Source organism: Penicillium crustosum, assembly GCF_028827405.1.
Source record: "Penicillium crustosum strain IBT 35664 chromosome Unknown utg000002l_segment0_segment0, whole genome shotgun sequence".
NCBI classification, from domain to species: domain Eukaryota; kingdom Fungi; phylum Ascomycota; class Eurotiomycetes; order Eurotiales; family Aspergillaceae; genus Penicillium; species Penicillium crustosum.
Genome location: NW_026623123.1, coordinates 6662707 through 6685578, shown reverse-complemented (window position 1 = coordinate 6685578; position 22872 = coordinate 6662707). Strand labels below are relative to the sequence as shown.

General features: G+C 47.3%; 10 protein-coding genes across 10 annotated transcripts; 6 read left to right on the top strand and 4 right to left on the bottom strand.

Annotated features, from left to right (window-relative positions):
- Nucleotides 1-260: 260 nt before the first annotated feature.
- N7487_006064 (RNA-binding protein) lies at nt 261-1879 on the bottom strand (the record flags this gene model as incomplete). The annotated part of the gene is made up of 5 exons (XM_056873811.1): nt 261-990; nt 1049-1241; nt 1295-1451; nt 1506-1584; nt 1839-1879. 5 exons carry the CDS (start codon nt 1877-1879, stop codon nt 261-263), a joined length of 1200 nt encoding a protein of 399 aa, XP_056731531.1.
- A 2468-nt stretch (nt 1880-4347) lies between these two features.
- N7487_006063 (uncharacterized protein) lies at nt 4348-4560 on the bottom strand (the record flags this gene model as incomplete). Its single annotated transcript, XM_056873810.1, has 1 exon — nt 4348-4560. The coding sequence occupies one exon, from the start codon at nt 4558-4560 to the stop codon at nt 4348-4350; it is 213 nt and encodes a 70-aa protein (XP_056731530.1).
- Nucleotides 4561-5778: 1218 nt separating this feature from the next.
- Nucleotides 5779-6579, top strand: N7487_006062 (6-phosphogluconolactonase; the record flags this gene model as incomplete). The annotated part of the gene is made up of 1 exon (XM_056873809.1): nt 5779-6579. The coding sequence occupies one exon, from the start codon at nt 5779-5781 to the stop codon at nt 6577-6579; it is 801 nt and encodes a 266-aa protein (XP_056731529.1).
- A 620-nt stretch (nt 6580-7199) lies between these two features.
- Nucleotides 7200-8639, bottom strand: N7487_006061 (NAD(P)/FAD-dependent oxidoreductase; the record flags this gene model as incomplete). Its single annotated transcript, XM_056873808.1, has 3 exons — nt 7200-7464; nt 7532-7775; nt 7832-8639. 3 exons carry the CDS (start codon nt 8637-8639, stop codon nt 7200-7202), a joined length of 1317 nt encoding a protein of 438 aa, XP_056731528.1.
- A 1086-nt stretch (nt 8640-9725) lies between these two features.
- N7487_006060 (uncharacterized protein) lies at nt 9726-10025 on the bottom strand (the record flags this gene model as incomplete). The annotated part of the gene is made up of 2 exons (XM_056873807.1): nt 9827-10025; nt 9726-9764 (listed from the first exon to the last, which is right to left on the bottom strand). Exons 1-2 carry the CDS (start codon nt 9956-9958, stop codon nt 9726-9728), a joined length of 171 nt encoding a protein of 56 aa, XP_056731527.1. The 5' UTR covers nt 9959-10025.
- A 542-nt stretch (nt 10026-10567) lies between these two features.
- On the top strand, nt 10568-10896 carry N7487_006059 (uncharacterized protein; the record flags this gene model as incomplete). The annotated part of the gene is made up of 2 exons (XM_056873806.1): nt 10568-10726; nt 10802-10896. 2 exons carry the CDS (start codon nt 10568-10570, stop codon nt 10808-10810), a joined length of 168 nt encoding a protein of 55 aa, XP_056731526.1. The 3' UTR covers nt 10811-10896.
- Nucleotides 10897-12046: 1150 nt separating this feature from the next.
- Nucleotides 12047-13309, top strand: N7487_006058 (uncharacterized protein; the record flags this gene model as incomplete). Its single annotated transcript, XM_056873805.1, has 1 exon — nt 12047-13309. One exon carries the CDS (start codon nt 12047-12049, stop codon nt 13307-13309), a length of 1263 nt encoding a protein of 420 aa, XP_056731525.1.
- Nucleotides 13310-14139: 830 nt separating this feature from the next.
- Nucleotides 14140-15849, top strand: N7487_006057 (uncharacterized protein; the record flags this gene model as incomplete). The annotated part of the gene is made up of 2 exons (XM_056873804.1): nt 14140-14187; nt 14299-15849. The coding sequence occupies 2 exons, from the start codon at nt 14140-14142 to the stop codon at nt 15847-15849; spliced, it is 1599 nt and encodes a 532-aa protein (XP_056731524.1).
- A 590-nt stretch (nt 15850-16439) lies between these two features.
- Nucleotides 16440-19847, top strand: N7487_006056 (WD repeat-containing protein; the record flags this gene model as incomplete). Its single annotated transcript, XM_056873803.1, has 5 exons — nt 16440-16597; nt 16696-19307; nt 19357-19613; nt 19670-19789; nt 19839-19847. 5 exons carry the CDS (start codon nt 16440-16442, stop codon nt 19845-19847), a joined length of 3156 nt encoding a protein of 1051 aa, XP_056731523.1.
- A 435-nt stretch (nt 19848-20282) lies between these two features.
- On the top strand, nt 20283-20564 carry N7487_006055 (uncharacterized protein; the record flags this gene model as incomplete). The annotated part of the gene is made up of 1 exon (XM_056873802.1): nt 20283-20564. One exon carries the CDS (start codon nt 20283-20285, stop codon nt 20562-20564), a length of 282 nt encoding a protein of 93 aa, XP_056731522.1.
- Nucleotides 20565-22872: the final 2308 nt, after the last annotated feature.

Below are 22872 nucleotides of genomic sequence, written 5' to 3'. Positions count from 1 at the left end.
GTAAAGAAAATGGGAGTCTGAGAGGTTGAGCACTCATAGAGCTGTCCAAGAATAGAAATTATAATGAAGAGATAACCTTTTGCTAGAGGATCCATAGCTAAAAGAATCTAAACGCCTAGGAAGCAGAATAAGTTACATCGAACAAGAACAAGAAAAAAGCCACTATTAAAAGCCAATTAAAAAAAGCAAAGCACAAGTAGAACATATGTATGTTTCAATATTGACCACCACCCACCTCGAATAATACATGAAACATTCTATCATGTCGGCGCCGACGTGGACAAAATCTCACTCGACCTATTCAACCCAGACCCATCTATCACCAACGGCTTGCAATTATCAACAACATGAGCCTCAGCAGTCATCTCATCCGCCCACGACTGACACGTATCCCCATTGACCGGCACCGATCCCGCGGTGTCTGAGCCAGCACAAACCCCATCAAAGCTAACAGCCCTTGCAAGATGCGAGCCACGATCAACCTTAACTCTAATCTGCGACCCCATGAAACTGAGATTATTGAACATGGTCACAGCACACTGTGCCTCGTCCGCTGTTTGCATTTTGATCAGCCCGCGGAGCTGGCTGTTGCCATCGACCGAGTCTGTAGTGACTATACTGCATTTCTGGACAGTGCCGGCTGTCTGTAGAAGGGTTTTTAGATCGGCGCATGTAGTAGTCGCGTTCAAGTTCTCGATTGTGATGGATCGTCGGTCTGGGTAGAAAGATGGAGAGTTGGGGTTTGTGCCTGTGGCGTGAGGGGGGTAGTGTTGGTAGTCCTGTGGCGGAGACATCTGGTAGCCTGGCATCATGTTCCAATGCGGTTCGTACATTGCGCCGTTCATTATTGGGGATGGAGGGTAGCATTGCATTGATGGTCCGTGTGGATCTGGCATCATAGGTATGAAACCTTGGTGTGGCATTGGTATTGGTACCATCATGACGCCGTACTCTGGGTATGGATATGGTGGAGTGGGGGGATTGGAAGATCTGGATGAGGGGGGTTAGCTTTGTTCATGTTTCATACTTGGGAATGTGGTAAACTCACTCTGGAGAAACGGGTGACGGAGGTATTGCCATATTTCCATGTACTAATGGTGGCGTGGAGTGGCCAGAGATGTAGCCTGTTGGTATCATTGCGGGACTTCTGGTAGGTCCGGCAATGGGCTTGGTGGGCGTACTGGTCCGCGAGAGTGTGACCACCAGACTCTGGCCATCCCATCCGCTGGTGGAAAGGCGATCTATGGCGATGTTAGGACGGGGCATTGGGGATTGCTGGGATGTAAACACATACGGTACGTCCGCCAGGCCTCGTCTTCATTTTTGACGATGATTTGGCCGAGTCCGGTGGGGAATCCATGGCTATCATCGTATACTACTGCTTGGCGAATATGCAGTGCGGTTTGGCGCACGAGATCTTTGAGTTCCTGCCAGCGGCAATGAGGTGGAATCTGAAATTCTTGTTAGCCTTTGAACACATTTGAAATACTCTATATCAAACTCACGCCTTGAAGGAATACAACAAACTCATCATCCGACCTGCGCGATCTGGGACGACCTTTATCACGACCGGGGGAGGCATAGCTGTATATATCTCAAAACAATACACCCCGGTATTTTAGTACCGAAGGCGCACTAGCTCAGACGTATGGATTTAAATGGAGGGATAGATGTCGATGTTTGCAAGTATCCCGATGCGTCGGCGTTGCGAAATAGTCGGGGCTCGACTTGTCCGACCAGGTGTTCGGTTGAATCTAGAACTTGGACAATTTTACTCTCTATCAGAGGTCTCTATTAGCTCAGGGTATATAAATGTGGTGATGCCTTTGCATTCCCACTCTTCTTGGGGTGAGACGACTACAACGACATCGCCGAGCATCAAGGTGCAATCAAGGTGTAATTCTTGGGAAACGAAACCGCACAAGCATACCTTTGTTTTTTCCTGTCGGATAAATGCAAGTCAACGAATTGGTCTGACCGACAAACTGCAAAGAAAAGAGATAAACCCCTCCACGAGCTGAACGAAGGTCGAGCGGATTATAAAGCGTTGGCAGCAAAGAAAAAGAGGATGGGTAGAGGTTTCACAAGAATAGTTTATGATGATATATGATATAGTCAATTAATTTCTTAGGGCTAGTAATAATCTATAGTTTTGTTCATGGCTTGGGAGTAGAACTCGCGGGGACCCAGAATACTGCACAATCTGGACGAATGGCGATGGCAGAGGATGAGCAGTAGCCAGTCAGATCAGAGCATAAGCAGTTTCCTTTCTCCTTCAGGCTGAGATATGTCATTTTTATTATGAGCTCAGCTCTGCCAAATATTAGAATGCAATAGAGTGGTTCTGCCGTCCCACCTCTCCCGGGTATAGTTCCACTTAAGGACAGTGTATTGTTCTAATCTGTAATGTGTCCTCTCTTCTCCCCTCCCCTTTGCTATTAATATTTAAAAAGATATTCTCCATCGAGTATCGGGCATACCTGTGCACAGAGGCAAATCACTTGGGAAAACCGGGCTTACCTGACTTAATAGTATGTGTTACACCGCTAGATCCGGATCGGACATGCAGAGGACATGCAAAGTGGGCCTGTATTCATCACATTGGTTTCTGTGTCTATTGTCAGATCGGAACCCTTGAAAAAAAGCAAATAAAAGTAAAAGAATGGACAGAAAAGAAAGAGAAAAAGAAATTATTTTAAGAAAAGGATCTACGATCCGAGCGGGTCAGATCCTGAGCAGTCACATCTTGCAGTTATTGATATATTTTTTCTTTCATTTTTGGATCAATTACATCGACTATTGATTTCTATACGTATTTTGCCTCTCAAGTACCTGCAGATACCTCTGAAGAGATAGGGGAGTATGATTATCGAAGTAAAGAAGGGTTACCTTGAAACTCCAGCTCGAGTCCATCGAAATTCTTATGTGCACATGTATCGATAGTCACACTGCAGGTCCCAGCAAGTCAGAGTCAGGTATGTGGAATACTATGTAGTTGACATCCTACATCTATCGCACAGGTACAGGTCTACACGGCGTACTCCGTGCCCTTGGAATATGCAAACCCCCAGGTGTCTTACAGATCTTCGTAGATCTTCATCTGTGTTCCCTTCCTTTAATCAGGGCCAGTTCTAAGGGGAGGGACCAATTACTACAAGAAACATGCCACAGGACATGTGCGACTGTTGAATGTTGTATATCAAGATAAGACAAATGACCACACAGGGAGCTACTCACATTCCAAGCATGTGGGATTTACATGGGGGTGAGACGAAGCTGTATGACGATACGTGACCAAAGCACTGGGCTCTCCAGGAGAGATCACAGGGCCAGCCTACATATCTACCACTTTGATTGACGAATTGGAGTGAAAAGTCTGTTTGGAATGTTTGGTTCTCATGTCAATCATAATCATAAAGGAATCTTTCTCATCCACGGGGATTTGAATTCCCCGGGTGCCAAAATGCGGATGTTGAGGTTTATTCATGTGATCAAAGATGATTCGCAGGTACACTAAATATATAGTTACTCTAGATGTAGGCGAAGAATTATGTTCATATGTTATATTTCAAAGCATGAAATGAAGTGTTTAAAATTCAATGTATGAAAATGTGATATTAGACAGTGTGGCTTGAAAGAGATAAATGAGATGGGAACCCAGTGGGCGATCGCTGAAGAGCAAGAGAAACCAAGACACGAGACCAGCTCCAAGTAGTGCAATAACAATGATGCAAAATGCATAGAAAGAGAAAATGTAAACAGCACTGCCGCTTAAGAAAGTTGTTGAATTTGCAAAAGACTCCGGGTCGGCAAATCAAGGCGCAAGAATCCAGCATGCAACAACATATAATGTACCCCGGATGTTGTATATGATCAATGCCGACCGAGTGGAATGGGTCGGTCCGAAGTTCCGTGGTTCTTGCACCGAGAGCCACTGATCTCCTGACTGCCATCCTGGGTGTCTCGGACACCCAAGAAAATCCAGTTGACCGAAGCCAACTTGTATAATCTTCCATAAACCTCGGTATTCTCAAATCGCGATCAATGAAGAGTAGGCTGTGCCAGCACAGCCCACAAAATCTCACTCGAACCGGGGTGCGAGGCGAAGTCGGAAAACTAGGGAATGTATCGAAGAGACGGTATAGAATGGTATCCCATTTGGAAAGGAAGTCGCATCTACCCTTGCGACGGCGGGATGATTTTTTGTTGGTTTGAAAGACGGTTTTTCGTGATGTTGATCCGGTCAACCACTCGCTAGACTCCCCAGATCCTCCGGTATATTGTGGTTTTGGTTTTGGTTTATTGTTTATTTTTGTTGTTTATCGTGATTCGTATATGGTGTTCGATTCACCCCCCGAAGCCGACTTTGGTTGCGCAACGGCTGCAGTAGTAGGAGTTCATGCCGAATTGCACGATGCTGCGGCCTGATTGGCCTAGGCTGAGAGATTGTTGACAGCGGGAGCATCGGACGATGTCGAGAGTTTGTGGAGAGGTAGCCTCGGATGGACGAGCAACGCCACCGGTTTGAGGTTGAGGAGTGATTTGTACTGGAGAGCTCATTTTTTGGATTTCGAGGATTTGAAGGGGGGAAGGGGGGGAATCGCATGTTTTTGAGTTGAACCCAGTTAGGCGGTTGAGCCCCGTGATTTCTTGGTTTACCCCAGTTTTTTTCCAAGTGATGATGATTTGACTCGATAATCGGGGGGGAAAAAAAGGGAAAAAAGGGACAAAAAACACAAAAAGGGATACAGAATCTGAAACAAGAAAATATTCAATTGGCTTTTTTTCTTAAATTGTTTTCCTTATCCCATTCCATCCTGTTTCGACGGAGTAATCCGTATTTCCCCCCCTTCTCTTGCCGATCATCTAGAATACATATGGGCTTACATATGGGCTGCTTTCCAAGGTTTTATGCGCTCATTCCAATAACGTTGCTACCTAAACCCATCGGACATCACCATACCTTGGCGTTCTTTTTTTCTTTTCTCTCTATCTAAAGGGAATGTGGACAGTTTCAAGTATATCCTGGATCATTGATCCGAAAAATGAGGATATAGGAGGCAATATATTGAACACCAAATTAATTATCCCCACTTGATACTTGATCTAAAACAAAACTAAGTCGAAAAGGGGAAATACTATTTTGAGAGTCACTTATGTACATTTACGTAGGTGGGCGCCTTGGGCTTTGCGCCAACAACCCAATATTGAGATAATCGAGTATTTTCCATCTTTTATGTTAATATTTTGCAATTTCCATATTTATGTTTGAGGTTAGATGCAAATTAATGACGAAGATCCCGTCATTTCCTTATCTCCCGTCCTCCAGGGCTGAATGTTGGAACGATAGGGCTTACATATGCACGGAGCACATCCATCTTTGTACATTTCCTTGGATTAGAACCATTCGAGTCATGTAACCCGGTTAAGGCCATGAAACCAGAGAGAAAGTCGAATAAGGTGTGGCAAACCTGCCTAGGTGGGAAGGAAGGCGGATATCCGGATGAACCCATTGGACGATCCTTGGAAGTCATTGGAAGTCATCCCACTTTGGCGAAATCCATCCCACGTAGACCCATGGATATTAGATTCGCCAGCGACGTCATATCACATCTCATCCTCAATTCTCTTTCTTCTTCCTAACTACATTGTAATCTGATCCATCTTCAAGCCTAGGCCAAGCCCCCCAAAAAGCGTTTGGATCTCGGCCCTTGCCCCGCCAAAAACGAAATATCTCCTGCCCCTCATTCTTGTCCCACCCACATATCACATATCACCATGGCTACCGGACACCCCAACCTGCACAGCTTTGCCAGCTCCGATGAGCTAGCTGCCCAATTGCGAACCTACGTCCTCCGCAGTCAGACCTCCGCTCTTGCCCGACACGGCACCTTCCGTCTTGCCGTCTCCGGCGGCTCCCTGCCCACCGTTCTGGCCAAAGCCCTCCTCGCCACTAGCAATGGCTCCCCGGAAGACACCCCCCAATTCTCCAAGTGGCACATCTTCTTCGCCGACGAGCGCGCCGTACCACTCGACCACGAGGATAGCAACTACCGTCTGCTGAACGATGAGCTCATCTCCAAGATCCCCGCCGAGCTCGGCGCACCCGTCATCCACCCCATCGACAAGAACCACATCGAGGATGACGATCCCCAGGAACTCGCCGATCTCTACCAAGAGGATCTGATGCGCGAGTTTGCTGCCAAGGACAGCGTTAAAGTGCCCGCTTTTGATCTTATCCTCCTCGGCTGCGGACCCGATGGACACACCTGCTCGCTTTTCCCTGGCCACGCCTTGCTCCGCGAGAAGGATGCTTGGGTTGCTGCTGAGACCAACTCCCCCAAGCCTCCCCCTAAGCGCATCACCCTTACCCTGCCTGTTGTGACCCACGCTTTCAACATTGCCTTTGTCGCCACGGGCGCCGGCAAGAAGGATATCCTTAAGCAGATCCTCGATCTTGAGGAGGGCTCCAGTCTTCCTTCGGCTTTGGTTAACCAGGGTGCTGGTGATAAGGTGACCTGGTTCACTGATCACCCCGCAGTGGATGGTGTTTCATTCCCTCGTCGTGGGAGTCTTTGAAGTGTGAGGTTTGCGAGATGGGATTTGAGATGTATGGATGTGGGGATGGCTTCCTTTCCTAGTTCACAACTGCCTTTTGTGACATTGAATGTACTGGCTGTGTTGAAAAGTGACGTTCTGCTTTGATCTGCTGTTAGGACAGGTAGACCAAACCTAGTATAGAATCCATATCTGTCCCATCATTTTTGTCCATTTGTATAAAGTAGGCAAGTTGTGTTGCAAATGTATTGTGTCATTGTCGTTCTTTTTGACCTTTCTAGTTGGAATAGTACATACAATCGCCCCAAACAAGTCTAGAGACAACATGCATGAGCAACCGACAACTCTGTAGGGCATTGATAGCGTCCCAGGCAGGGAAAGGGGGATGTCGAAGCCGGCAGCCGCACTTGGGCTATTCAATCCACTTACACTCCCTCTTCTCTCTCTTTCTCTCTCTCTCTCTTTCCGGGAGCAGATAAAAGGTTGCATATATATCAAGGATAGGGAACCAAAAGATAATAAAGAAACGTCATCTCTAACTTTGGGTATATATAATGCCAAGCAGCATTAAAATATAAAAGTTTATTAGAACATCAATTCAAACCACATTATATCATATCAAACGCATCAAAATGTTTCCTTTACAACTTCGCTGCAGGTTCTAATAAATGCTTCATCTCAGAGTTCGGGTACTCCACGTTCTCGGACGAGTCAGGTCGCTGTCGATCCCATGCCCACTTCTCAATCAATTCAGGCGCCAATTCCCCATCAAGCATCTGCGTGATGTACTTTCCAAGTACAGGGAAGAACTTGTATCCATGGAACGAACCGCAAGTGGCGATGTATAGTCCTTTAGAGGCAGAGTGGGGTGAAATGATAAAGTCAGAGGTAGTAGTGAAAGCGTCCCTTTAGAATGTTAGAATTTAAAAAAACAAAAAAACAAATCAATTGCGTTGTCAGGGGAAGCACTAACCAGCAAATACGGTGTTTCGTCATCTCCCATGTTGCACTTTCGGGCCCGTACCACAGGTTCCTGGCCTCTATAATATCCTGCTTGAGAGGTCCCGGAACCTTCCATTGGTTGTAGTCATGTGTAGGTGGGGGAGAAGAGATGTAATGTCCAGGGAGAACCTCGCGAGTGTTTGTGAAAATCTTAGATCCCCACCACTTGAGCTCGCGGTCTTTAGTTGGGGGAAGGGTGCCAATGAAGGGTTTTCCTGAATAATAATTAGTGGCAATTCATGTAAATTAAAATATATCCGAAAAAGCGTACCTTCATTAGGTGTGTAACCCTGGAAGCCAACAGGCATGTCTTTGAACTTTTCATATTGCTCTTCATTGAGCTGTGCCATTCCAGTCGTAATACCAGCTGCGAGAATTCGCTCTCCGGCTCGTAGTCCAGGATTTCCACTCTTCGCAGCACTCCACTCTAGCAAAGTCGGTGTGAAAGCACCCGCAGCGACGACAACATGCGTGGCGGACAATATCTCTCCAGTTCGTGTCTTGACACCGGTGCAAGAGCCACGACCATCGAATTCAAGGTTAGTAACAGATGCAGTGACATATGAGACGCCCAATTCCAGGCACCGTTTTGTCACTGCTCGAAGAGAATCTCCAGCAGCAGCCCAGCCACTAGCCCTGTTCACAAGCACCTCCTTGACACCGGTGTAATCGGCATTATCAAAGATTCCTCCATAAAGCTTTCTGGCTTCAGCGACAGGGAGAGCAATGATATCATCATTTCGACCAAGTTCCTTGTGGTTTGCGATGACATTTTGCGCGTAGTCGCTGCGACAGTTCCAGTAAACGCCTGTCTGGTGAAAGTGTGGTTGCCAAAGGGGGTCGTTTTTGAAAATATCCTGTGCTTCAAGAGCAAGTCTACAGTAGACCTTGTCGTCGTAATCGGCGCGAACAACCTTGTTCCAATCCCATGATGCTGCCACGCGCGACTCGGCATCATATGCATCTCGGTCGACTAGAGTTATCGATGCATTGGGATACTTCTGGATGAGGTGGTAGGCGGTTGATACACCGAAGACACCCGCGCCAATGATAAGGTATGAGGGGTTGTTTGAGGTCATTTTAAAATTGTCACTTGTTTTTTATTATCTCTCTCTAATAATTCCAAGGCTATCCTTGGTATTTATCTATGGATTGAGAGTCGTTGTGATGCTAATGGACGGTCCGTATTTATCGGGCGGGGTTCCGATTGAGCCGATCACATGAAGTCTAATGCCCTGGATTCAGACACTTCGACTGTGAATTTGATCGATTGGACAGAAATGCGGTCAAATAGCGGATTGTGCCAAGTAATTATTGAGATAAGGTCGACCAACAAGAGGGGTGTGGTGTTTCGATATCGGTTCACGGTCCGTTCACGGTCCGTATCTCGGAGGTCCGGTTTCGGGTCTGTCATGGACTCTTAGCTCTGTGTGAGCCTACATTGTCCATTGATAAAATATGCGGACGATGAACAGATATATTATCTTTGTGGGATACTTCTCCTAGGAAGTAGCTATCAGTTAGTATACTACAGATTACTATCATATTACCTTCTCTAGGTAGCAAGAGAACCCGTGGGCATAAACTAAAAGAGTAGAAGATCCGTATCCAATCCTTATCAAACTATTTTAAAGTCTCTATTCTTCCCTATAGATAGATACGGAAGTCCAAAACAGTGAATGTACATATGCCAAGGACTCAGGTTTGGTATGAGCTATCGTTTCCCCCCTACATATTTCAGACTTATCCACGCAGCCCAGCGTCGATCTCCCGTTTCTATCCGGCCCATGCAACCCCGGATTTTCCTTACGTACATACCAGCTCAACTCAACGGCCTCCTTAACTTAGGCAACCATGAATGTAAACTGGAGTTCTTAGATTGAGGCAAAAACGAGAAATGTGAATTGGACGTGGAGCATTTCAGGCTATCTAGATTATGGTGATGCTCATCATTTGACCGCTAGATACAACAAACGACTTGACGCCGGTCAAATAACCAACGAACATAAAACAACACAACCAATCATAGTCTCCTCGCCCCATCCGTGTCCATAAAGAAAGCTCAATTGGTCAATACATAATCAGGCTGAGACCTGTGGACCCTGGGGGCCGTTTTGGCTGTCAACCTTGTATTGTCCTCTTTTCTCTGTGTCATCGCGCTGCTTTTAGCTGTTCTTGCATTTCTCCAGGCAACCCTGGTCACTCTATTATAATTGGTCGTATGAGCCAGAAATCCAAGCAATAAAAGTGGAATTGACAAACTTACTCCGCCATCAATCTTGCAAAGCGTAAAGCAGTTGTTGGACCGGGAAGAAAGCGCCGCTCCTGCATCGGCTTCAATGGGTGAGGCAAATGCCAGACCAATGACAGTTGCAAGGGCCAGAATAGAGAAACGCATTTTGAAGATGTTTGTGGGATATGTAGTTGGGTTTCTGGTTGGAATTGATGTTTGAGGAATTGATAGACTGATGGTTGATTCTTAAGCTACATCGAAGGTGAATTGCCTCCCTTTTATAGTATATCTTCAACTACATACCATATGATATCAGATATTCAATTCATTCCCCTTCACTACTGTGGGGCCCCACCCCCACGACTCGTGCAGGCTTATGTGCATGATCTCCATCAGTAGGGATAACCCTCACGGATACTCACTCGTATTCCAAGAATGCCAAGTTTGATCTACACGGAGATTATGCTGTTTGAGTAAGACCTGCAAGTTAGGTGGGCTGATTCTTTTCAGCTTCAAGGTATTACAGTGTCAACTGATCTGATCCTGCAATGTAACCCCAAAAGGCGAACCAGTCAGACATAGTTTGGCGTATTGAGCGTCCAGTCCTAAGGATCAACGATTCCTATGAGGTAAATGAATCATGATAGCACCAGCTCTATATAAAGCCCAATGCCCACGCGGGTTATGGAAACTCATTCCTCAGCAGTCTTCAACATTATCTCTTCAGACCCCACAAACAATTCCGATCAATCTTTATAAATCAATTCCTCAAACATGAAGCTGTTTATCGTCCTGTTTGCACTCGCTGCCTACGCAATGGCCGAAGCCGGTCCAAACCTCGAAGCGAGAGCCGGGTGCTCCCAGAAGGGACAATTCTGCAACGGCGGCACATTCTTGTGCTGCCCCGGACAAGGAAGCTGCAGTGGAGGCGTGGTAAGTTGGCCACTGGTCTTCTTCTGGGAACAGATATGGTCAATCATGATGGCAAATGGCTAACATGAGATATAGTGCAAATAAGTTGTCACCATCTACTGAGGGAGTGCAGAGGTCGCCTTAGTGCTACAGGGTCCAACATGTGAGAGTGTCAGGGCTGTCTCTTGGGTCAAGATCTGAGTTACTCCAGGCAGTGTGTTACCGCTTCTGAACGCCCATTGATGAAAATGTCCATACGCAATAAAAGCCAACAGTTCAATGAAGATTTATTGTGCTTTGCTAGCCTAAGTCTTTACTCAATGAAGCCAGCTCCATCCATTTGGCAATTTGGTCATTATACCAGGACTCAACTCATTCCAAATTCGATATTAGCGGAGCCTAGATCCCATTCATAGTAGATTAGAATAGTCGGCCGGTTTCAGTTCTTAATGGCATTATCTAGTTGACTCATAGCAATACCCGTACCCAGCCTGGGTTATTTCCATTTGGACGAAATAAACTATACCAAAGAGAGACGTCGGTTTTGATGTCATCAAAACTTTCCGTGTATAACATTAGAAGGGTATAATGTTTGCAAGTACGATAGAAGACGATAAATACAGACCACGTTATTAATCTGATCTATTGTTGGGACCTATGAACACATCTCTCGGGGGCCAGCTCACCGTATGTGAGCGACCCATTTGCCGACATCAGGGAGCTCTGCTCTTAGCCCATCCCAGCCCGGTATCAGGCTGGGTTCCATAAAGTTAGGTCGTAAGATCAAACATCCATTAGAACAAATAACTTCCTCCTGATGAACGGCTGAGCAAAGCAACTTATTCAATAAACGTCTCAACAGTGTTCCGGGCCTACGAGTTGAATATAATGTTCCTGGTAATCCAACTCTTCATGCATATCGTCATGTACCAGCATATCTCCTAGGTCAAAGAATCACCGTACGACTGGCACCGTGTTTCCTTCTGAAAGCAGTTCCCTATAGGTCATTCTATACTCGATGTAGTATATTTACTAGGTAGATCTTCTCACCAAAGATAATACATATCAAACTCCCTAGGACCATGTAAAAGCTAGAGCAAACATATAGACATTAAATGAGTCCGAGTTTTCAATCCTCAAGTGTAAAAAGAGCAAACGATTCAGCGTCGGACTCAACGCGCGCCATTTGAATCGAGATTTAGTTCATTATCCGAGCTTCACCATCACCACCTACGCTCCATCGGCACCACCCACCCTCAATCAATTTTGCTGTTTTCGAAGCTTCATTGAGTAAGTATTCTATCCCAAATGCATTTTTCGTCATTAATAAAATACAACAGGATGGCGAATCGCGTTGCGCGAAACGTCCGTCCTAGGACTATGAGACCGGACCGCGAGCCCGCGCGTTCGACCAACCCTAACCGCTTTAACGTGCATTCAAACGATAGCATCAACGGTATACTGGTAGCCATTGACTTTGTCGATGTGCGGTTCGATACTCGTGCAATTGGTTCTGTTGCGAAAGTCGGTTTGATCGATTTGAACAAGGTCACTCGTGGCCCGATAATCAACTTCGACGACCGATGGGATCCCCCTTTCGACAACGTTGCTGATAGCATCGACCTCATCGAATTCTCTTCCGACAATGGGACTAGCAGTCCGATGGCTGACGTCGACTCCATCGAAATTTGTTCGGATGAAGACAAACAGGCCGCCGATCTGGCAATTGACGCCGACTCCATCAACGTGAACCCAAAGAACGATTCTCCTACCCAGGATAACAACGCAAAGGGCTTTGAAACGAGCACCTCCACGGACTTGATCGACCTGTGGCCTGATGATGGCGGCGCTCATGCTCGCTACAAGAAAGTTATCGGGATGAGACCAACCATCGATCTCATTAACTTGTGGTCCGATACCAACATCCTTCCAGTCAACATGGACCTCGTTAATTTCACCATGCACAGCGGAATCATGTACCATGCCGATTCCGATATTGAGTCCAGCATGAGCAGCATGGGAAGTATTGAGGCCTTTGATCCAAACGTGGATAATGGACGCATTGGCTTGTACCAACTGAGAATGAACTCCTGGTCCGAACACACTCGTTCAGGATACCGATCCATCAATTCAGCTGAGTCTTTCCCAGACTTTGAAATCGGAAGTGCAACTTCCAGTCCCCTGGATACTGTGTATACCACCAAGTCGAATTCGGGACCTGAGGGTCAAAGTGTGGCTTCTTTCCCTTTCGTTGACATGTCCAGCCCAGAAGCCGAAGTTGAAAGTGCAACGGCCAGTCCCATGGATACCGCGTACGCCACCAAGTCAAGCTCGGGACCTGAGGCTTCTGTGCCCCTGCTTGCCATGTCAACCTCCGAATCCGAAGATGGAAGTGTGACATCTAGTCCCCTGGACACCGTGTACTCTACAAAGTCAAACTCGGGGCCTGGGGCCGGAAGTGCGCCTTCTATTCATTCCGTTGGCATAGCCAACGCAGAATCCGAGGCTGGAATCGGGCTCTCTGATTCCTCGGCTACAGTGGAGGCTGCGGAGTGGGGTGAGGACTTTGACAGTGTGGGTTCTGTGGCCCCTGATACTGTGTAAGTAACATGTCCCGAATGCGTTCTATGGAAATGAGGCCCGGGCAGGCAGCTTCTGACACGGCCGCCATAATTTCCGCTGCTTTGATCTTTACTAACACCTTCTGTGCTATATTAGGAACTCTTGGTCCTTCGCATTCGCCGAAGGATTGGTCGCCAGATTGGAGACACTGAAGCGGGGGTAGTTCCCCTTAGGATAGGAATTGAACTTCTTTTCTAATAATATCAACGTTAGCTGCCGTTAGTAGCCCCTGAAAAATCACATATGATAGTGAGATAGTAAGATAGTGAGAGTGGTCGGGGTGAGATTTGATGGGAAAGTGAGGATTGGCTCAACGTCGACAGGAGCTGCCTACGAGGAGCTTACTTCTCGACGGGGAAATATAGAGTTTGTTCGGTTTGGATTTTCGAAACGTCCAAATAATATCTACGTATCTATGTAAGATGAATATTTTATTTACATCTAACAATTTCCCATATAGTGCTGATATATAATAACCTCTTTGTGATGTAGTGGTTAAGTGGTTTTTGAAAATCTTTTTTCATTTGTTCAATTTTTTTATATGCATATATATATATATATATATGCATATATTGGGTGATCCTTTTAACTATTTAGTTAATTTTACCATTTGTACGGCCTATGAAGTGCTGTAAATCGAAAAAGAGAGCTATAAGAACAAGAAAGTGTGGGTAATCAGGAAGATCGCACACCTACATGGGTAGCTTCCCAGCTTCCCGACTTCTCCGCTAACCACAAAGCGCCTATTTCTTGAATTTCTTGTAACCTTGGAATGCATCATGCCCATTCCCATCTGATGACCTTGTACGATCATGCCCATCCCAACACGTTCGGCTTCGCTACGCGACCCCCGTAAACAAGTCAGTCCCCCCGTTTGTTTATCTGTCAAGCTCCCCACAGCTATCGCATCCCTCACTGTGCCACCATTGCCATGCCAACAACGACATATGGCACCATGCTAATTGCTGCAGACTTCAAATATAGCACGACCTGCCACGAAACCCTCCCCTCCACTTCCCACCACGGCCAGCCTGAACAAGGACTCTACCCGAGAAACGAATAACAAGACCCGCTCGCCATCAAATCCCTCGCCGGTCGAGGGTGTGCTTCTGAAAGACAATGGAGTCACTGCCCGAGGAAGGACCCTACTGCCCCAGCGCAGCAATATTTCCCAAGACAATGGTCGTGCAACGGGATACGGGCGCATTCAGCCACCGAGCAGCAAGCCGAAACCACGCGTGGACCCGTCACCAACTAGACAGCGAGAGATATCGCCGGCTAAAAAGCAAACACAGTCAGACTCTACAGCAGTGAAGACCGGGTTGGCACCCAGCCGTCGTCAAAGTATCATGCGACCTGGTGCGTTGAAGATGCCTTCAGCGAAGATTACAATCCCTTCGTCAAAGAGCTCAGCGCCATCATTCGCGCCGCCCTCACCCCGCAAACCGCCAGGAAGACGATCCCCAGTCCAACCTTCTACGATCAGAAGGCCCCCTTCGCCCAAGAAAACAGAGATGCTACCCCCACCACGCCCCACACGATCTCTCTCTTTAAGGCAGCCTGTCAGTGCCAGCAAGGGACCGCCCGCGGCAGCCAAAATCCACATGCGGCACAGGAGTCAATTGGTACAGAATGCAAAACAAGTCGAGACAACCCCACCAATTGGCCAACGTGCACGAACACTCTCAAACTACCAACGGCCGCCGTCTCCTAAAAAGATTTCCAAACCTCCAACGCCTACCCCTGGAGCCGAACCTCAGCCTGGGAATATTCTGATCTCTTCATCATGGCCGGATATCGCAGCACTACAAACAGAACTCCTTCAGCTCAGTCTTTTCCACTCCAACTCACTGCAAAGCCATGCTGAATGGAAGTCTGATTCCGAGACACGTCTACGCAAAAAGTACGACAGTGTCGCCAGCCAATATCGCTTGGTACTGGCGGATGAAACGCAGCGGCAGTGTCGCCTGAATACGCAGGCCCTAGCGCTTTGGCTTTCCAATTGTCGTGAACATCGTGGTCCGCATGATTTCTCTGAGCAGATTCAAATTTTATCGCAGGTTCTCCAAGATGTCTCGGACATGATTGCTGGTAGCCGGGGTGCACTGTACTCTCAAGCTGTGAAGACATTCGAAGACTGGCTTAACCAAGCGGAGCTTATTCGTCATAATCGTGGACCAGGGTACCTTGATGTTGGCACCTTTATTAACCCCCTTGGGCGAAGCTGGAAAGAGTCACTACGTACTTTAAATGTGAGACTTGAACTCTGTGTACGCCAATTGCAAGTCCTTGATATCCTGGGCTTCGGGGAGGTGGAGCGTCTAGAACAGTCTGCTCTTGCCAGAGTAGCCAAGAATCTGGCTGAATTGATACAACTCATGACACAGGAGATCCGTGCGATGCAAACATTGGAGACAGAAATGGTGCGTTCAGAAAGAGATTTTGTCGGCCTTCTTGCGACACAGCTGGCAGGCTCTAGAAGGGAAACAAGAGCTCCCCGGGTCGGGGCATGGAGAAGCTAGTCTTTGGTCTATATCTCTTTGTTTGAGCGCACGAATACCCATAGCTAGTTTTCAACCACCTGCATAGATATGTGCATTTTATGTAGAAATGAAAAAGAAACGAAAATAATACGAAGAGTGTGAATGGATATGAGGGTTATAAGTGATAGTACTTCGCCTCAAGTACCTTGCAGCCAGCTATAGCTTGTGCGGTACCTAATCTGCGGTAACTTGATGAGTCAGCCAGCGTCATCTCCACCTGGGCAGCGCTGGAGGGCTCCTGGGCTCAACCTCTCCCGGGATGATCTAGATCTTGCAGTATCGCGAACCCACTCATTTCCCCCTCATACCTACTTTATTCATGTCTTTCTCACTCCATTGTCACTTCCCATACCATAGAGATATCTGATGATCTATCTTAAAAGGGGTGATGTAACCTTGGAAAAGTTATCTCTCAGTTATCTTCTTGACGTCATCCACGGCAGCTTCCGTTTTGACAGCTAAAGTCACCCGCAAAGAGACGGTATCCACTTGCTCAGTACCTTTCGAGATGGTCGCCGATCGTACCTAGCAAAGAATTTCAGCTTTCTCGCCCATCTGATCTAGTGATCATGAAAAACTCGCTGTACGATCGCCTTTGGCGCCGGGAATGCGGGGAACAGGTGCGGTATGCTGGGCTTCGGGGAATTTACGGATCCAAGGAATGGGTCAATGATCTCGACATTGTGAATGAACTCGGTGGGCATACTGGATGTGTCAATGCCCTGAGGTATGTTTTTAGCTCTTACCTAGGCCGAGGCATCTAGTTTGATCGACTGGCCAACACTTCCGCCATTTCCGCTGCTTATCATGCTAACGGTCTCGCAGTTGGTCGAGGTCAGGGCGTCTTTTGGCATCAGGCTCTGATGATAGACACCTCAATATCTACTCCTACCAACCCGACTCCTCCGATGCTCCATTCGCGCTCAACACCACCGTATTCACCGGCCACAAAGCCAACATCTTCTCCGTCAAGTTTATGCCACACTCGAATGATGGAACTCTGGTTACATGTGCCGGCGACTCGCAGGTTCGCGTCTTTGATATAGAATACTCAACTGGGAGTAGAAATGATGCTGCCACCTCCGCATTTGCGGCCTCCACTCGCAGCCGGCGCTTCACTGAGTTCTTCAGTGGCACGCGATATCTGAGTGACGGCAATACCAACGCTAGATTGTATCGTAGCCATGTTGATAGCGTGAAGCGCATCGTCACCGAATCTTCCCCGTTCCTTTTCCTCACTTGCTCTGAGGATGGTGACGTCCGCCAGTGGGATCTGCGGCTACCATCTAGCGCATACCCTCCGCCACGGGGTGGCCAGGGCTTCATGGCATACCGACAAGGATTGGAAAATGATGATCCCAATGTTCCACCGCCTCTAATCTCTTACAGGCCATACCGCCTGGACCTCAATACCATCTCCTGCTCACCGAGTCAGCCTCATTATATTGCCTTGGGTGGTGCGCACCTCCACTGCTTTTTGCATGACAGACGGATGCTTGGACAGAACACCTCCGCTGCAAGGGGCAGGGCTACACCAAGCGCTGCCAGCCTTAATGATGATGAGGAGATGAGCAAGGCGACGCGATGCGTGAGAAGATTCGCACCGAGCGGCAAGCACCATGGGAAGTATGCTGATGATGGACACATAACTGCTTGTAAAATCAGTGATGCGAACCCCAATGAGATGGTTGTTAGCTGGTCTGGCGATCATATCTACAGCTTCGATTTAATCCGCAGCCCGGATGCTCGAGAGACACAGGCGGGCAATAAATCGATTATCAGGGGCAAGAACGGACAGCCTCGTCGCAGTTCACGGAGCCGGAAGCGCAAGAAGCCCGCAACACCTTCATCGCAAGAAAGTGGTGGCCGACATCAATCCCATCGTCGCTCAGCAGAAAATGTCCCATATCCCCCATTCTCGGATGATGTCCTAAGCACCGACCCCGAGCGTTTGCTCGAGCAGGCTCGGTTTTCTGTGTTGAATGATACCCAGCGATTGAGCATGCAGATCGCAAAAGAGCTAGTAAAACTTCGAAAGGCCCTATTTTCAGAAACTACAGTTCGGGAAGCCGCAGGGTCTGACGATGTGGAACCCGAATCGTACTCGAGATGCTTTTTATCCGCTTTAGAAATTGCATCTACGCTTCTCCCGCAAATGGGCGATGTCATGCGCGAATGGAGCTATCCCATGAACCCATCACAGGAGACTGTCAATTTCCAACAATCACTTCGTCGCAATCGCCAGTCGTCATGGCGATTTGTCCAAGCTGCTGGCGCACTTGCTCATGCGTTGGCAGATCAACCACAAGTTCCGGAAGAATCAAGCTTCCTGATGATCAAGCCTGCGCCGGGCGAAGATGACCCCATTGACCCAGCAGCTCGGTTTGGCTACGAATTCCTCCGAGCAATTCTTCTCTGGCTGCAGGGCGGCAGACAGCGTCTTTTAGAGGGGTTTCAACGCCGCAATGCCCCTCGACGATTGCATAGCCGATTCCCAATCCCAGATGAATCCGAAGAGGATGCCATCGAAACCATCCTAGTGCCCTACATTATGGAATTGGCCCGCGACACTCCGATCGTGAATGTGGATGCTTCCAGATTTGAGCATGACAGTACGCGAATTCTGTTCCCAACCCAACGAGCTGCCGTGACTGCATTTGGGAATGCTGTCAGATTGCCCTTGGAAGATCTTGGGGACTCAGCTGCTCGGTTCGACAGGCGCCGTGTTTCTAATCCTACCTCGCAAATTCGTTCTCTTGACCGTGCCTCTGCGAAGAGGTTCTGGATTTTGCGAGTAGGCAGAGGAATCTTGATGGAGACAGGTAGTGAAGTGAATTACAGATTTGTCAACAATGCTTTCGGCGGACTTCACACCGTAACGGACGAGTCTGAGAATGAATCAGACGAAGAGAGAGTCCAGGATGATATCGATCCCGATGTGGAGGAAGAACCAGTCCAACACGTTGCACCCATCAGGCCTGGTAGTTCCGTTTCCAGGCAGAATGATCCTCGACCTGAAAGCTCCCAACGCGATGCAAATTCTTCGGACAATAGCGACATTGATACAGGCGAGGATGGGAGCGATGGCAGCCAGGCAGAGGAGTCAACTGACGATGAAGATCTTGATGGCTGGCCCACAGATTCATCTTCGGATGAAGATCGCGAGGGGCTTGGTTCTCGTAGCACTATGGCCCAGAGATATGCCATTCGAAAGGCGCGACGTAATATCGAACGTCATGCTCCGTGTGTACCTCATATGCGAAGTTATCGCGGCCATTGCAACGTCAAGACCGTCAAAGATGTCAACTATTTTGGATTGGATGATGAATACGTGGTCAGCGGCTGTGATTCTGGTCATATATTCATCTGGGACCGCAAGACGTCCAATCTGGTCAACATCCTAGAAGGTGATAGTGAAGTTGTCAATGTTGTTCAAGGTAATTTCCTTCACTGACCAGAAAGACGAAAGTTAACATCGTGCTTTAGGTCACCCCTATGAACCAATGATCGCCGCTTCAGGCATCGATAACACCATCAAAATATTTTCACCAGACCGGCACGCTCAAGATGATGCCCGTAATGGTGTGAACATTCTCGACCCCGACAATCCATCCAACAAGGTTGGACAAAACATCTCCAGGATCGGTGGCCTCGAAAGCCGGAAGCGAGTTCATGAAAGCTACCGCATCATGAGCCAAAACGATGTTGAGCGTCGTGGTGGCATCAACGACGCACACATCACTGTAAATTACCTGCCCATTATTTTTATCTAGACGTCTTTGCTGACTTGTACATAAAGCGGAGTATGCTTGAGCGCTTGGCGGCCAATCTGACGAGTGAAGGCGGCCTTGGGGTTGGAATTGATGATCTTGCTGGTGATGGTGAACATCGGACTGTTGTCATCGATGACAATTGCTCGGTATGTCTGGAGCTCTTGTTTTGCGGAAATGATACTAATCATTCAATAGGTGATGTAATGGATTTAAAGCAGCCCTGGAGAACTCCGGATGTCTGTATTACACAGTGTGAAAAAAGATATCAGTCTCCCATAAACTCATACATTTATTGTTACAGCATCGCATTACAGTCTAATGCAAGAGGGCGTTCTTTTGATTCATTCATTCATTAGTTCAAGGTTGCACCTACCCTTCCTATATATTTACTAAGTATACTTTCCCTTATAAAGTCAAACAAAGCTTTAAGACCTACCATCACCCCCGACAACCACAAACCCCCAGCGTTCTCTATATAAACGTTGCACACGTTCCCTCTTGGCGCTACTGAAGCCAAATCTTTTCTTTTTCCAATATACCTCATGGTAGGAAATCTTCTACCCGCAAAACGTGAGAAATTCTCGCATTCAGTGCAGATTGGAGATGAGGCCCCAAAAAAGCCCCTCGTGATCGCATAAAATGGCGGTTGTGTCGGAGGTCGCAATTCTGGAGATAGAATCGAGATTGCACCGAGATATGGGGTTGTGGCTTGACATCCCGAAGGGAAATGCGCAAATGGCTATCACCGTCAAAGCAAGTCGGATGCGATCAACAATCACTGTAGGCAAATGGGAGTGGAATACACCAAATGTGTCTTTGTCGCCAACGCGCGTCTGCAGTGGGGTATGGGTGCAGCTCCACATGTTTCTGTCACTCAAAGAGAAACCTACACATCCCACTCCAGAAGTCGCTGCCTCTTGAGACTGATCGAGCGTATCTTCGCTGCCTTGAAACGACCTAGCGAGGAAGAAATTTGAGCAGGAAAAGGAACCGATCTACGCCAGAGCCACTTGTTTTACCCAAGCGGCAAAAAACCTTGCTGGGGCACGGATTCAATGTCAGAAGCAGTGGTATTTGGGTCCCAAAGATCCATCAAAAGTGCGACGAAGGCGCACATACAGTGTGTGGACGAGAAGCCCGTTTACGGGTGCGTTCGCAAACAGCGAAAGACTAAGAAATAGAGGACGGTTCGAACAGATTGATGAGGGGACGTTTACAAAAGACCTCAGACGCCTGCTCAAGGATACCTTGAGCACTGCTCGTGCCTTGTTTCATTCCGACGACCGCACATAGCCTCCTAACTTGTTCATCTTTAGTCTAACCTGCATCCAACACTCGTCGCAATAGAGGAGGCAACAATGATCCAGAAAATTGGTTTGCTCTCGGTACTTTGTTATTTGTCTACAGTCGCCTCTGGTTCCCTCAGTGACCCGAAGCAACTAGGGCCAACAATCACATCAATCGTGAGTGACAAATCAGAATGCATGAAAGACTGTGCTTTTCTTGGCCTGGCTTGAGGGCCAAAGGAATAAGAGAATGACTGAGGCTTCTTTTGCGTGTTCTGTGGAGTCGCCAGAGACAGAAAGAAAACATCACATCACACCAAGCCTCCACAAAAACTCATTCCCACAGAGAGGCTATGACTCGCTTGGGAAATTCGCCACTTTCTGAGTTTTCCTACGGCAGGCGATGACCGGAACCTCTAAATACAAAATTGGACTGCTCGGAGGATACTAAGGGTCCTTGGGGAACTGGGATTCTCGAAGTTCTCTCTTCGTGTTTTTTTTTTCCCCTTTATGATTGCTATGTTTCCCGCACTCTGATCTTGTTGATGCTCCCCAAAAAAGGACCAACTTACAACGAAACCTAAACCCCTGATTGATGAGGATTCCGTGAACATGATTCCACCAGAGCATGCGAACAGTAAGAATATCTCTTCCATTTTGAGAAGGCCAGCTAACTAACATTATTTCTGTACAGTAATATCTCCATCCAACCTTCATTGACCTCTGATTTGCTATACCCGGCAAAAGGACAACCGAGGAAATGGAGATGTGTTGTTCTCGATGAGTGAAAGAATCTGAATATTGTCCACAAGGCAGTCTACGAGAGTATACGGAGAGCTGAAAGCTCCTTGGGTCCCGCCCGCCCACAATATTAGGAGCAGAGTACACAAGGAAAGGAATAGTCATGTGCCAACTATATGCCCGGCCGGAAAGCTGCATACAAAGTTATGAAAACGTACAACACACATCTCAGAAGAAGGGACTGTGACACAACTTCCAGGGGTACGCAGCAAGATAGAACGGGGCCTTTGACGGCAATCAGATCTGCCACAAGCCGCTTGTGATGCCATCTGCAAAGAATATGGACTCTTGACCACCCTTCTATGATCTTTCACAGCGATGCCTATACCACCATCATCACATACGACAACCCGAAATATTGAACTGCAAGAACGATACCATACAAATGGGCAGGCATGGGAATAGGTGTATGGGGTGCTAATCTCCGCCAGCCGATAGTCAACGGTGGCTGGTTGCGATATTACCAATGGGCTTGTGGAGAGTGAGATATTCGATGGTCCTATGAAATAATGATTATGATAAAAGCTGTCATCATCTTTTCCTGTTTACTTTTTTTACTACGGAAATTCAGTGTACAAGATGAAGAAATCTGTGAAGCGGAAGCGTTGTGAATCCCCATAAGTATCTCCTATGCAGAACAAAGTCACTCAAAATGTCTTATCATGAAAACATCATTTCTGTAGCTAATATTCGATATGCCAGAGCCTAGGTGATAATGGCATGATCTGCCCAAAGGCTCGGTAGAGGCAGCTTTGTAATTTTCGAATGAGAGACGAAAAGCTAGGCTGGAAGTCATGAATCTTTCGCAAGAAAAGATTTTGTGTTCAATCATTTGGACGCTCCGCTATCTGCCATTCTGACTTCTTATGCTTCTATTTGGTCTAAACCCCAAGAAAACGTTCTTGGACTATAGCAGGACTAATTAATATAGTAGTCTCATTTCTCCCGAGACTCCACTGAATTGTCTGGTGACTTTCTCACAACAATACCCCCATTATACGATGTAAAGTATAGTCGGACTCTTCTGTTGCCTTTACACATAATCGAGGGAATTTTCATCTTTTATCAATGTTGCTAGTCCGGTGGACAGTCTCCCTTAGAGAGAAGTATATATTCACGTGACCGTCCTTATCGTCGAATTT